General features: G+C 42.7%; 1 protein-coding gene across 1 annotated transcript in view; it reads right to left on the bottom strand.

The window, feature by feature from the left end:
- LOC134934179 (extracellular calcium-sensing receptor-like) overlaps nucleotides 1–13890 on the bottom strand; it is a 145018-nt gene that overhangs the window by 88093 nt on the left and 43035 nt on the right. The window contains exons 3-4 of the mRNA XM_063929672.1: nucleotides 11161–11985; nucleotides 9859–10086 (exon numbers count right to left, since the gene is read on the bottom strand). Coding sequence (XP_063785742.1) covers nucleotides 9859–10086; nucleotides 11161–11985 — 1053 coding nt within the window. The remainder of the gene's footprint in view (nucleotides 1–9858; nucleotides 10087–11160; nucleotides 11986–13890) is intronic.

The following is a 13890-nucleotide window of genomic DNA, read 5'->3' as shown; positions in this document are numbered from 1 at the left end:
ATTGTGGAGGAGACTGGGGAGCAGTTATAGCAGGAGTACATATTTTAAGTACAGTGCACACTTTTGCTGCCAGAGTGCCACTGCCAGTGTGACTGACCAGTGACCACTGACCACCAGTATATTGTGATTGTCTGCTGACCACCAGTATATTGTGATTGTCTGCCTGAAAAAGTTATACACTCGTCGTGTGGTGTTTTTATAAACGCATTCTGCTGACAGTGTCCAGCAGGTCCGTCATTACATAATATATACCTGTCCGGCTGCAGTACTAGTGATATATATATATTTTAATTTTATCTCATTATCATCCAGTCTATATTTGCAGCAGACACAGTACGGTAGTCCACGGCTGTAGCTACCTCTGTGTCGGCAGTCGCTCGTCCATCCATAATTGTATACCACCTACCCGTGTTTTTTTTTTCTTTCTTCTTGATACTAGTAGCTTACTTTAGGAGTCTGCAGTGCTGAGCTGACAGTGTCCAGCAGGTCCGTCATTACATAATATATACCTGTCCGGCTGCAGTACTAGTGATATATATATATATTTTAATTTTATCTCATTATCATCCAGTCTATATTAGCAGCAGACACAGTACGGTAGTCCACGGCTGTAGCTACCTCTGTGTCGGCAGTCGCTCGTCCATCCATAATTGTATACCACCTACCCGTGTTTTTTTTTTTCTATCTTCTTGAAACTAGTAGCTTACTTTAGGAGTCTGCAGTGCTGAGCTGACAGTGTCCAGCAGGTCCGTCATTACATAATATATACCTGTCCGGCTGCAGTACTAGTGATATATATATATATTTTAATTTTATCTCATTATCATCCAGTCTATACTAGCAGCAGACGCAGTACGTTAGTCCACGGCTGTAGATACCTCTGTGTCGGCAGTCGCTCGTCATCCATAAGTATACTAGTATCCATCCATCTCCATTGTTTACCTGAGGTGCCTTTTAGTTGTGCCTATTAAAATATGGAGAACAAAAATGTTGAGGTTCCAAAAATAGGGAAAGTTCAAGATCGACTTCCACCTCGTGCTAAAGCTGCTGCCACTAGTCATGGCCGAGACGATGGAATGCCATCAACGTCGTCTGCCAAGGCCGATGCCCAATGTCATAGTACAGAGCATGTAAAATCCAAAACACCAAATATCAGTAAAAAAAGGACTCAAAAATCTAAAAGAAAATTGTCGGAGGAGAAGCGTAAACTTGCCAATATGCCATTTACCACACGGAGTGGCAAGGAACGGCTGAGGCCCTGGCCTATGTTCATGGCTAGTGGTTCAGCTTCACATGAGGATGGAAGCACTCAGCCTCTCGCTAGAAAAATGAAACGACTCAAGCTGGCAAAAGCACAGCAAAGAACTGTGCGTTCTTCGAAATCCCAAATCCACAAGGAGAGTCCAATTGTGTCGGTTGCGATGCCTGACCTTCCCAACACTGGTCGTGAAGAGCATGCGCCTTCCACCATTTGCACCACGCCCCCTGCAAGTGCTGGAAGGAGCACCCGCAGTCCAGTTCCTGATAGTCAGATTGAAGATGTCAGTGTTGAAGTACACCAGGATGAGGAGGATATGGGTGTTGCTGGCGCTGGGGAGGAAATTGACCAGGAGGATTCTGATGGTGAGGTGGTTTGTTTAAGTCAGGCACCCGGGGAGACACCTGTTGTCCGTGGGAGGAATATGGCCATTGACATGCCTGGTGAAAATACCAAAAAAAATCAGCTCTTCGGTGTGGAAGTATTTCAACAGAAATGCGGACAACAGGTGTCAAGCCGTGTGTTGCCTTTGTCAAGCTGTAATAAGTAGGGGTAAGGACATTAACCACCTCGGAACATCCTCCCTTATACGTCACCTGCAGCGCATTCATAATAAGTCAGTGACAAGTTCAAAAACTTTGGGCGACAGCGGAAGCAGTCCACTGACCAGTAAATCCCTTCCTCTTGTAACCAAGCTCACGCAAACCACCCCACCAACTCCCTCAGTGTCAATTTCCTCCTTCCCCAGGAGTGCCAATAGTCCTGCAGGCCATGTCACTGGCAATTCTGACGAGTCCTCTCCTGCCTGGGATTCCTCCGATGCATCCTTGCGTGTAACGCCTACTGCTGCTGGCGCTGCTATTGTTGCTGCTGGGAGTCGATGGTCATCACAGAGGGGAAGTCGTAAGACCACTTTTACTACTTCCACCAAGCAATTTACTGTCCAACAGTCCTTTGCGAGGAAGATGAAATATCACAGCAGTCATCCTGCTGCAAAGCGGATAACTGAGGCCTTGGCATCCTGGGTGGTGAGAAACGTGTTTCCGGTATCCATCATTACTGCAGAGCCAACTAGAGACTTGTTGGAGGTACTGTGTCCCCGGTACCAAATACCATCTAGGTTCCATTTCTCTAGGCAGGCGATACCGAAAATGTACACAGACCTCAGAAAAAGAGTCACCAGTGTCCAAAAAAATGCAGCTGTACCCAATGTCCACTTAACCACGGACATGTGGACAAGTGGAGCAGGGCAGGCTCAGGACTATATGACTGTGACAGCCCACTGGGTAGATGTATGGACTCCCGCCGCAAGAACAGCAGCGGCGGCACCAGTAGCAGCATCTTGCAAACGCCAACTCTTTCCTAGGCAGGCTACGCTTTGTATCACCGCTTTCCAGAATACGCACACAGCTGAAAACGTCTTACGGCAACTGAGGAAGATCATCGCGGAATGGCTTACCCCAATTGGACTCTCCTGTGGATTTGTGGCATCGGACAACGCCAGCAATTGTGCAATAAATCTGGGCAAATTCCAGCACGTCCCATGTTTTGCACATACCTTGAATTAGGTGGTGCAGAATTATTTAAAAAACGACAGGGGCGTGCAAGAGATGCTGTCGGTGGCCAGAAGAATTGCGGGACACTTTCGGCGTACAGGCACCACGTACAGAAGACTGGAGCACCACCAAAAACGCCTGAACCTGCCCTGCCATCATCTGAAGCAGGAGGTGGTAACGAGGTGGAATTCAACCCTCTATATGCTTCAGAGGTTGGAGGAGCAGCAAAAGGCCATTCAAGCCTGTACAACTGAGCACGATATAGGAGGTGGAATGCACCTGTCTCAAGCGCAGTGGAGAATGATTTCAACGTTGTGCAAGGTTCTGCAACCTTTTGAACTTGCCACACGTGAAGTCAGTTCAGACACTGCCAGCCTGAGTCAGGTCATTCCCCTCATCAGGCTTTTGCAGAAGAAGCTGGAGACATTGAAGGAGGAGCTAAGACAGAGCGATTCCGCTAGGCATGTGGGACTTGTGGATGGAGCCCTTAATTTGCTTATCAAGGATTCATGGGTGGTCAATCTGTTGAAATCAGAGCACTACATTTTGGCCACCGTGCTCGATCCTAGATTTAAAACCTACCTTGGATCTCTCTTTCCAGCACACACAAGTCTGCTGGGGTTCAAAGACCTGCTGGTGAGAAAATTGTCAAGTCAAGCGGAACACGACCTGTCAACATCTCCTCCTTCACATTCTCCCGCAACTGGGGGTGCGAGGAAAAGGCTCAGAATTCCGAGCCCACCCGCTGGTGGTGATGCAGGGCAGTCTGGAGCGACTGCTGATGCTAACATCTGGTCCGGACTGAAGGACCTGACAACGATTACTGACATGTCGTCTACTGTCACTGCATATGATTCTTTCCCCATTGAAAGAATGGTGGAGGATTATATGAGTGACCGCATCCAAGTAGGCACGTCAGACAGTCCGTACTTATACTGGCAGGAAAAAGAGGCAATTTGGAGGCCCTTGCACAAACTGGCTTTATTCTACCTAAGTTGCCCTCCCACAAGTGTGTACTCCGAAAGAGTGTTTAGTGCCGCCGCTCACCTTGTCAGCAATCGGCGTACGAGGTTACATCCAGAAAATGTGGAGAAGATGATGTTCATTAAAATGAATTATAATCAATTCCTCCGTGGAGACATTGACCAGCAGCAATTGCCTCCACAAAGTACACAGGGAGCTGAGATGGTGGATTCCAGTGGGGACGAATTGATAATCTGTGAGGAGGGGGATGTACACGGTGATATATCGGAGGATGATGATGAGGTGGACATCTTGCCTCTGTAGAGCCAGTTTGTGCAAGGAGAGATTAATTGCTTCTTTTTTGGTGGGGGTCCAAACCAACCCGTCATTTCAGTCACAGTCGTGTGGCAGACCCTGTCACTGAAATGATGGGTTGGTTAAAGTGTGCATGTCCTGTTTATACAACATAAGGGTGGGTGGGAGGGCCCAAGGACAATTCCATCTTGCACCTCTTTTTTCTTTAATTTTTCTTTGCGTCATGTGCTGTTTGGGGAGTATTTTTTGAAGGGCCATCCTGCGTGACACTGCAGTGCCACTCCTAGATGGGCCAGGTGTTTGTGTCGGCCACTAGGGTCGCTTAGCTTACTCACACAGCTACCTCATTGCGCTTCTTTTTTTTCTTCTTTGCGTCATGTGCTGTTTGGGGAGTAGTTTTTGGAAGAGCCATCCTGCCTGACACTGCAGTGCCACTCCTAGATGGGCCAGGTGTTTGTGTCGGCCACTTGGGTCACTTAGCTTAGCCATCCAGCGACCTCGGTGCAAATTTTAGGACTAAAAATAATATTGTGAGGTGTGAGGTGTTCAGAATAGACTGTAAATGAGTGTAAATTATGGTTATTGAGGTTAATAATACTATGGGATCAAAATGACCCCCAAGTTCAATGATTTAAGCTGTTTTTTAGGGTTTTTTGAAAAAAACACCCGAATCCAAAACACACCTGAATCCGACAAAAATAATTCGGTGAGGTTTTGCCAAAACGCGTTCGAACCCAAAACACGGCCACGGAACCGAACCCAAAACCAAAACACAAAAGCCGAAAAATTTCCGGTGCACATCACTAGTTTATATGTCATCCTTAGGGTCAGTTGTGTGGTGAAGGACAAGATTTGCTTCTGTTTGGCCACACATTTTATGACTGGCAGCCACCAGCGCTGGTTTTGCCTATTATATTGACCATGAATAATTTGAATTGGTCCTGGACCACCAACCCAGGGCACCCCTGCAAGTGTCCCAAGGCACCCGAGGGAGCCACGGCACATAGTTTGGGAACCTCTGGGTTGTACTAATCCTTGCTGCTCAAGGTTATAGTCCCCACAGATCAGACTGTCAAACACATTCTTAAAAACGTTAAACAACCAAAAAATACTAGGCGCTGACTCTTCAAGGGATCCCCTGTATATAAATTGCACTATTCTGGGAATACTGCAGTTTCATAAAGGAGACCACTGATTCCCCAATAAATCCAAATAGACAAACCACAGATAATGAAGCACTGTACAACCAGAATCAATTATATTAATTATTTAATCCCACAATACAAAAAAACATACAATTACACATATACACACATGGCCAGTGTTAAAAATATATAATATACAATATAAAATATAAAACACCATGAAACAATTGGTGATTAATTAGTAATCATCCATGATCAAAGGATCTGTATTAAACATCATGAGAATATTCTCAATCCCAAGAGAGGTTTCAAGGCAAATAATTAGTAATTAGTGAATCACTAATGCAGTTGGTTAGTAGGCAGTCAGTATCAATACTCCTTAGTAGCCACTTTTGTCTTTATAAACATCCATGCATCACCTCTCTCAAAAACACAGTCACAATGTGGGTGATCGGACAATTAGCTTGAACAACCTGTGACCTTATATCCTTAATCAGATCTGTGTCCAAATATGTTCGTATAAACCTTTATCACATGCATGACCATAGATTAGTTGGTTAATTAGCCAGCAATGTCCACAGTAATGAACTGTTGTTAGTGTGGTATACACAAGGTCAACACAGTCAATCGGATTCACTTGGATTGTTATAATTAAGCATGCAAACACAACTGAATATGTACCCCTCAGGCTTAGGGTATGACCACTCTGTCACGGACAATGGTCCATAGGTCGGATTACTGTATAAGGATCTCCCCATGCAGTTGTAGATAACACTAGGAAAGATTCCACAGAGCGTATAATAGGATACCAGATCCATGTAGAAAAGTTCTCAACGCATTTCCCCTCCTTTGTATTCAGCGGCTTCCTCAGGAGTAATGTTTAGACTGCTCCGAGAAACCTATTTAAATAGCGCACCACCAATCTGTTTCTGGGCGCCACTGTGTTGCACATGCGCACTCCGTGCGTGCCACCTGTGTTCCATATTAAAAAGCCTCTATTGGTATATTATTCACAGTGCCATCTATGGCCTAGCAGAGCACATTGAGGTATCAGTGGCTTTGTCTAACCTAATTGGCAAGTGGCAATGCATAATGTAAATGAGCACATTGTCTAGCATAATATGAACTGTGGCAACTGTGGTACAATGTGAGATTGGACAGTGTGGTATAATGTGAACTTGGAAGAATGTGGCAGAATGAGAACTGTAAGCATTGTAGCATATTGCAAAGTGGTAGAACTGCTTTGCATGATGTCAACGGGGGGCCAGTGTGGCATAATATGCACTGGAGGAACTGTGTGGTATAATGGGAACTGGAGGAACTGTATAGTATAATGAGAACTGGAGGAACTGTGTGGCATAATGTGCAATGGAGGACCTGTGTAACATAATGGGAACTGGAGGGACTGTGTGGCATATTGGGAACTGGAGGAACTGTGTGGCATAATGTGCAATGGAGGAACTGTGTAGCATAATGGGAACTGGAGGAACTGTATGGTGTAATGGGAACTGGAGTAACTGTGTGGTGTAATGGTAACTGGAGGAACCGTGCAGTATAATGGGAACTGGATGAACTGTGCAGTATAATGTGCACTGAAGGAACTATGTGGTATAATGGGAACTGAAGGAACTATGTGGTATAATGGGAACTGGAGTAACTGTGTGGTGTAATGGGAACTGGAGCAATTGTGTGGTATAATGTGAACTGAAGGAACAGTGCAGCATAATGGAAACTGGAGGAACCATGCAGAATAATGGGAGCTGAAGGAACTGTGTGGTATAATGGGAACTGGAGGAACTAGGTGGCATATAGAAAACTGGAGGAACTGTGCAGTATAATGGGAATTTTGGGGAACTGTGTAGCATAATGTGCACTGGAGATACTGTGTGGCATAATGTGCACTCGAAGAACTGTGTAGCATAATCGGAACTGGAGGAACTATGTAGCATAATGGGAACTGGAGGAACTGTGCAGTATAATGTGCACTGGAGAAACTGTGGTATAATGGGAACTGGAGGAACAGTGCAATGTAATGGGAACTGGAGGAACTGTGCAGTATAATGTGCACTGGCGAAACTGTGTGGTATAATGGGAACTGGAGGAACAGTGCAGTATAATGGGAACTGGAGGAACAGTGCAGTATAATGGGAACTGGAGGAACTGTGCAATATAATAGGAACTGGGGGAACAGTGCAGTATAATGGGAACTGGAGGAACAGTGCAGTATAATGGGAACTGGAGGTACTGTGCAATATAATAGGAACTGGAGGAACAGTGCAGTATAATGGGAACTGGAGGAACAGTGCAGAATAATGGGAACTGGAGGAACTATGCGATATAATAGGAACTGGAGGAATAGTGCAGTATAATGGGAACTGGAGGAACAGTGCAGTATAATAGGAACTGGAGGAATAGTGCAGTATAATGGGAACTGGAGGAACAGTGCAGTATAATAGGAACTGGATGAACAGTGCAGTATAAGGGGAACTGGAGGAACAGTGCAGTATAATGGGAACTGGAGGAATAGTGCAGAATACTGGGAACTGGAGGAACTGTGCAATATAATAGGAACTGGAGGAATAGTGCAGTATAATGGGAACTGGAGGAACAGTGCAGTATAATAGGAACTGGAGGAATAGTGCAGTATAATGGGAACTGGAGGAACAGTGCAGTATAATAGGAACTGGAGGAATAGTGCAGTATAAGGGGAACTGGAGGAACAGTGCGATATAATAGGAACTGGAGGAACAGTGCAGTATAATGGGAACTGAAGGAACTGTGCAGCATAATGGAAACTGGAGGAACCATGCAGAATAATGGGAACTGAAGGAACTGTGTGGTATAATGGGAACTGGAGGAACTAGGTAGCATATAGAAAACTAGAGGAACTTTGCAGTATAATGGGAATTTTGGGGAACTGTGTGGCATAATGTGCACTGGAGATACTGTGTGGCATAATGTGCACTCGAGGAACTGTGTAGCATAATCGGAACTGGAGGAACTATGTAGCATAATGGGAACTGGAGGAACTGTGCAGTATAATGTGCACTGGATAAACTGTGTGGTATAATGGGAACTGGAGGAACAGTGCAGTATAATGGGAACTGGAGGAATTGTGCAGTATAATGGGAACTGAAGGAACTGTGCAGCATAATGGAAACTGGAGGAACCATGCAGAATAATGGGAACTGAAGGAACTGTGTGGTATAATGGGAACTGGAGGAACTAGGTGGCATATAGAAACCTGGAGGAACTTATCAGTATAATGGGAATTTTGGGGAACTGTGTGGCATAATGTGCACTGGAGATACTGTGTGGCATAATGTGCACTCGAGGAACTGTGTAGCATAATCGGAACTGGAGGAACTATGTAGCATAATGGGAACTGGAGGAATTGTGCAGTATAATGTGCACTGGAGAAACTGTGTGGTATAATGGGAACTAGAGGAACAGTGCAGTATAATGGGAACTGGAGGAACAGTGCAGTATAATAGGAACTGTAGGAACAGTGCAGTATAATGGGAACTGAAGGAACTGTGCAGCATAATGGAAACTGGAGGAACCATGCAGAATAATGGGAACTGAAGGAACTGTGTGGTATAATGGGAACTGGAGGAACTAGGTGGCATATAGAAACCTGGAGGAACTTATCAGTATAATGGGAATTTTGGGGAACTGTGTGGCATAATGTGCACTGGAGATACTGTGTGGCATAATGTGCACTCGAGGAACTGTGTAGCATAATCGGAACTGGAGGAACTATGTAGCATAATGGGAACTGGAGGAATTGTGCAGTATAATGTGCACTGGAGAAACTGTGTGGTATAATGGGAACTAGAGGAACAGTGCAGTATAATAGGAACTGTAGGAACAGTGCAGTATAATGGGAACTGGAGGAACTGTGCAATATAATAGGAACTGGAGGAACAGTGCAGTATAATGGGAACTGGAGGAACAGTGCAGTATAATGGGAACTGGAGGAACTGTGCAATATAATAGGAACTGGAGGAACAGTGCAGTATAATGGGAACTGGAGGAACAGTGCAGTATAATGGGAACTGGAGGAACTGTGCGATATAATAGGAACTGGAGGAATAGTGCAGTATAATGGGAACTGGAGGAACAGTACAGTATAATAGGAACTGGAGGAACAGTGCAGTATAATGGGAACTGGAGGAACTGTTCGATATAATAGGAACTGGAGGAACAGTGCAGTATAATGGGAACTGGAGGAACTGTGCGGTATAATTGACACTGGAGGAACTTTGTGGCATAATGTGAAGTGGGGCTCTGTACTGACTGTCCCTTTACTGTATTCAATACACGGAATTGAATACAGGGATGATCTACCAAAAAGTGCCCTGTGTTCAACTGGTTTATTGTGATTGAGACATTAGATAAGCTTACTGTATAGAACATGAAAGAAGCTTAGCATGATCTACAGTGCACTTACACTATGCTACTATGTACAAAAACAAAATATTTTACTTTGCTTTGCAACTTCTTCATAAATAGCCTTTATATCAGTTCTTATAGCACAATAGCATATTTTTAAATCCATGCATCTTTTTCTTAATATAACACGTTATAATTAAAAAGGGCAATTTAAAAAAATTCCCACCTCTTTTTCTCCCATAGACCACAACAATAGACTAGAGTTGATGTTGAGAATTTGACCAGAAGATGCTTCAGTGTCATAACTGCCAACCTTGACCTGTCTCATAGTCCCTTCTTGGGTCAGCCGCCAGTTCACAATGTCATAGACTGCAGGGATATCGCCATTATCATCAAAATAAATGTCTCTTCCGCTGCTCAGTGTAACCCTCATATTCCTTATGTAGTGCAGGAGCTGTAAGGCAGATATTGGTTTAGCTGTTCTCTTGTTTGAAAAGAGACTTTGTGTGTTTGTGCTCAATAAACCCTAGGGGGGGGGGGGGGTATCCAAATACCTTGGATAGTGGCGTGGGTGCAAAAAATGGGTGTTTTTTGCATTTATTTTATCCCCCTATCCAATTAGGTCCTGTGAAAAACACCCGTTTTCACACGAAAATACATAGGTCTGTGAAAAGCCGTGTACCTATGTATTTTCGTGGCACGCAAAGCATGATCTCGGATAAGTGCTGGCATCGAGCATAAGCTCCGGTTTATCAGGGCTAATTGAATAGCCCCTTAAATATTCAGAGCAGAGTTTTCACAATATGTAAAAAGCAGTAAAAACAGAGGGTAAACTAAAGCAAACATTACATATTAATGTAGTAAATAATGACTACTATAAAAATATTACACATACATTCTCTATCACATGTAGATCAGCGTTTCCCAACTTCAGTCCTCAAGGCAGAAAAACAACCCAGGTTTTAAGGTTGACCATACTTGAGCACAGGTGACATAATTGGTATCTCAGTTATTTTAAATGAATCACATGAACACAATTATGGATATCCTTAAAACCTGAACTGTTCGTGTGCCTTGAGGACTGAGGATGGGAATCACTGATGTGATTGTCATTGATTGAGCTGATTGGTAATGAAGAAATTGGTCAAGAATATTAAAGGACAAATCAAATGTCTGATAGTGTTGTATGTTTGGAGAATAATAAATATATGTACAGTATAAAGAAGGAAGTGTTAGTAAAGTGGTAAAAATATCAGGACTCTCTTGGGGCAATTCAATTCAACTGAATAGCTGAGCTTGGACCTATTCAATTATCAGCATTGCATCTGGGTCTTACTGTAAATTATGATATGCAATTTTCTCCACAATTCAAAAATATAGTAGTTGGACTTGTGTGTGCTATATAAATAACTGTCAATAAATAAATTAATAAATTAATTAGATATTTTAGTGAATTCATTTAAAGTTAAATTAAACATTCTCAGAAGCTAGCTACTCATATCATAATCTGGACAAACTGTAACATTACCTGCCATGGTTTAAAATTAAAAATGTCTTTACAGCTCAAATAAGACAATGTTCCTTCTTTTGATTTGCATTTTTTCATGTCTTCTAAAGCTTTAGCCAAAACATGGACAGCAGCATAATAACTATGGGTATAGTTTAATCCGCTAGTATAGAAAAAGCTGTTATTGATGCTGTCTATGCTCTCTGCTCCTGTGCACACCTTCACTGTAGGATCCAAAGTTATGTTTTTCTGATAGAGAAATTGGCAATCAAAGAGTTTCTCCCAGTATAAGTTCACCCATGAGTCTACTACCTCGGACCGTGGGCGGACCTTGTTGAGGTATTCACTGAATCCAGGAATCACTCTGTTGTTAATAAATAAACCAATGGACCCTGATAACACCTGAGAAAAGCTTCCAGCTAAGAACAAATTAGACATTGACCAACCACCGTTGGACACAAAAATTTTCCCTTTGATTTGCTGTTTCAACATCTCACTCATGATAGGAACCAAATTAGCGTCAGAAGCGAAGATAATAACCACCGTAACTGATGATTCTTTGATGACCTTGACTATGTGTGGGGCATTGCTGTCTGGTTGAGATAAACGAATATATTCAGTGAAGGCCACACATGCTCCAGCCTTTATTATCTCTTCCCTGATTGGCTGAATTCCCTGTAAGCCATAATCATTGTCAACAGCCAACAGACCGACCCAGGTCCAACCAAAGTGTAGAATAAGCTTAGCCAGCCCCTTAGACTGTTCCTTATCACTGGGAACAGTTCTGACAAATGAAGGAAACTTTATTTTATTACTCAGTAGAGAAATACTTGATGATGCACTGATCTGGAAAGATACAGAAGGGACATATAAGTACAGTAACACAATAAGGTTTTACTGTATGCTCTATACAAAAAAACTATAACCAGGCGCTAATGTATCATTACCATATTTAGATAATAGTATTACTGGTAAAAAATCTTTGCTTTATAAACGATATTTCATTCTGCATACAAACCAGCTGCAGGAGAAAGCTTGACTTGGGGTAAGTAAAGTCAAAAAGAACCGGCACTACACAGTCCCGGTAACACTAGAACAACAAACGAATCCCCTCCTGCGCTATAAATGTTATGATATGGCTCAGAGTTCAATAAAAAACAAATATATAACTTATTATATTATATATATTTTTTATTTTATTTAATAGTATTTCATATAAATATATAAATGAAATACACTTCAGACCGGTCAATATGAAAAAACATTAACAAATCTCTTGCCTAACTAAAGGAGGTGGATCTTAGATAAACTTCTGTGCACAGAAAAAATGTAAAAATATGTAAAATAAATAAAAAAATCAGTCCATAAGAAAAAGGTTACCAGCTAGATTCACACCCATGAAATAGGTATATTTACTGTATGCTCTATGGTTGATCAGGTGAAATCTGTAGGCTCTGCATGCTTATATAGAGTTTGTGCATGGATCTGAAGAGCCTGAGTAGACTCAGAGCCATGGACAACTAGTGACAAGTTATTCCTTTGTCTCATGCACATTTCAATTTACAAATTATGCATTTTACGGTGCATTAATTAATTCAATTAACTGCTAATATTAATTAACTGCTGTGAGTCACATAACTCACAACCTCAAACACCTGCTATCTCCATAACCTGGACATTTCTTGCTGAACTCCCTGCCTGGACATTGCGGTGATTTACCACTTTGCTTGATGCTTTTAGTGATAGCTTTTTGATTTTCAAAAACTTCTCTGACTTCGTCATTTCTGTACAGTATGTGGTAGTCAATAGGTCAACACCAAATAGCTGACATGATCAATAGGTTGACATGGTCATTAGGTCAACCTATGAAAGGGCGACAGTGCTTATGGTCGGCAGGTACAAAAGGTTGACAGGTTCAAATGATCGACATAACGATGGTCGACATACATATGGTCGACGTGATAATTATTTTTTTTTATTCTACTTTTTCATAGTTATAGCCATGACACTACGATTGGAAATAGTAACCTGCCCGTAGCATGGCGAGCATAGTGTGCCATGTGAGAGGGGTGTCCACGTGCTGAGATGGCTGAAACAACATCATAACATCTCCTGTTTATTCCTCTTACAATACACTACTGTAGTTGTACTTTTATCTTCCACTGTTCTCTGAACGGCCTTTTTCTTGATTATGATTAGCATTACTGCCTCGCACCTCTGAGGTCACGGGCTTGAGTCCTACCATGGCTTTCCTTGTGTGGAGTTTGTATAATCTCCCCATACTTGCGTGAGTTTCCTCTGGTACTCCGGTTTCCTACCACACTCCAAAAATATACTGATAGGTTAATTGGATCCCAATAAAAAAACATTAACCCTAGCATATAAGTGTATGTGTGTACATAGGTAGATTAGATGGGCCAAGTGTTTCTTATCTGCAGTCAAATTCTGTTTCTATGTTTCTCTCAACTGCTTACTGGCTTGAGTACAAACTACTCCTTTCAACTTATCAATTTTCCCACTACTATTGACTGCGACCATGTGTCCTCAACCCCATCCAATACTCATACTCACCCATTGCCCTCATCTCGTTCCCAAACCCAGCCCAACCTCATCAACAACCCTTCTAATATCTACCCACTTCTATCTCTAACTTTCTGCTTTGTCATCTGTAATTCCAGATCCACTCATTATCCATGACCTCTTCAGCTCCAAATCTCCTGCCACACTACTCCACTATCTGCTGCCTGGCAC

The sequence above is a fragment of the Pseudophryne corroboree genome, chromosome 6, assembly GCF_028390025.1.
Source record: "Pseudophryne corroboree isolate aPseCor3 chromosome 6, aPseCor3.hap2, whole genome shotgun sequence".
In the NCBI taxonomy this organism is placed as follows: domain Eukaryota; kingdom Metazoa; phylum Chordata; class Amphibia; order Anura; family Myobatrachidae; genus Pseudophryne; species Pseudophryne corroboree.
Note: the sequence above shows the minus strand (reverse complement) of the source record. Positions and strands in the feature narration are given on the sequence as shown.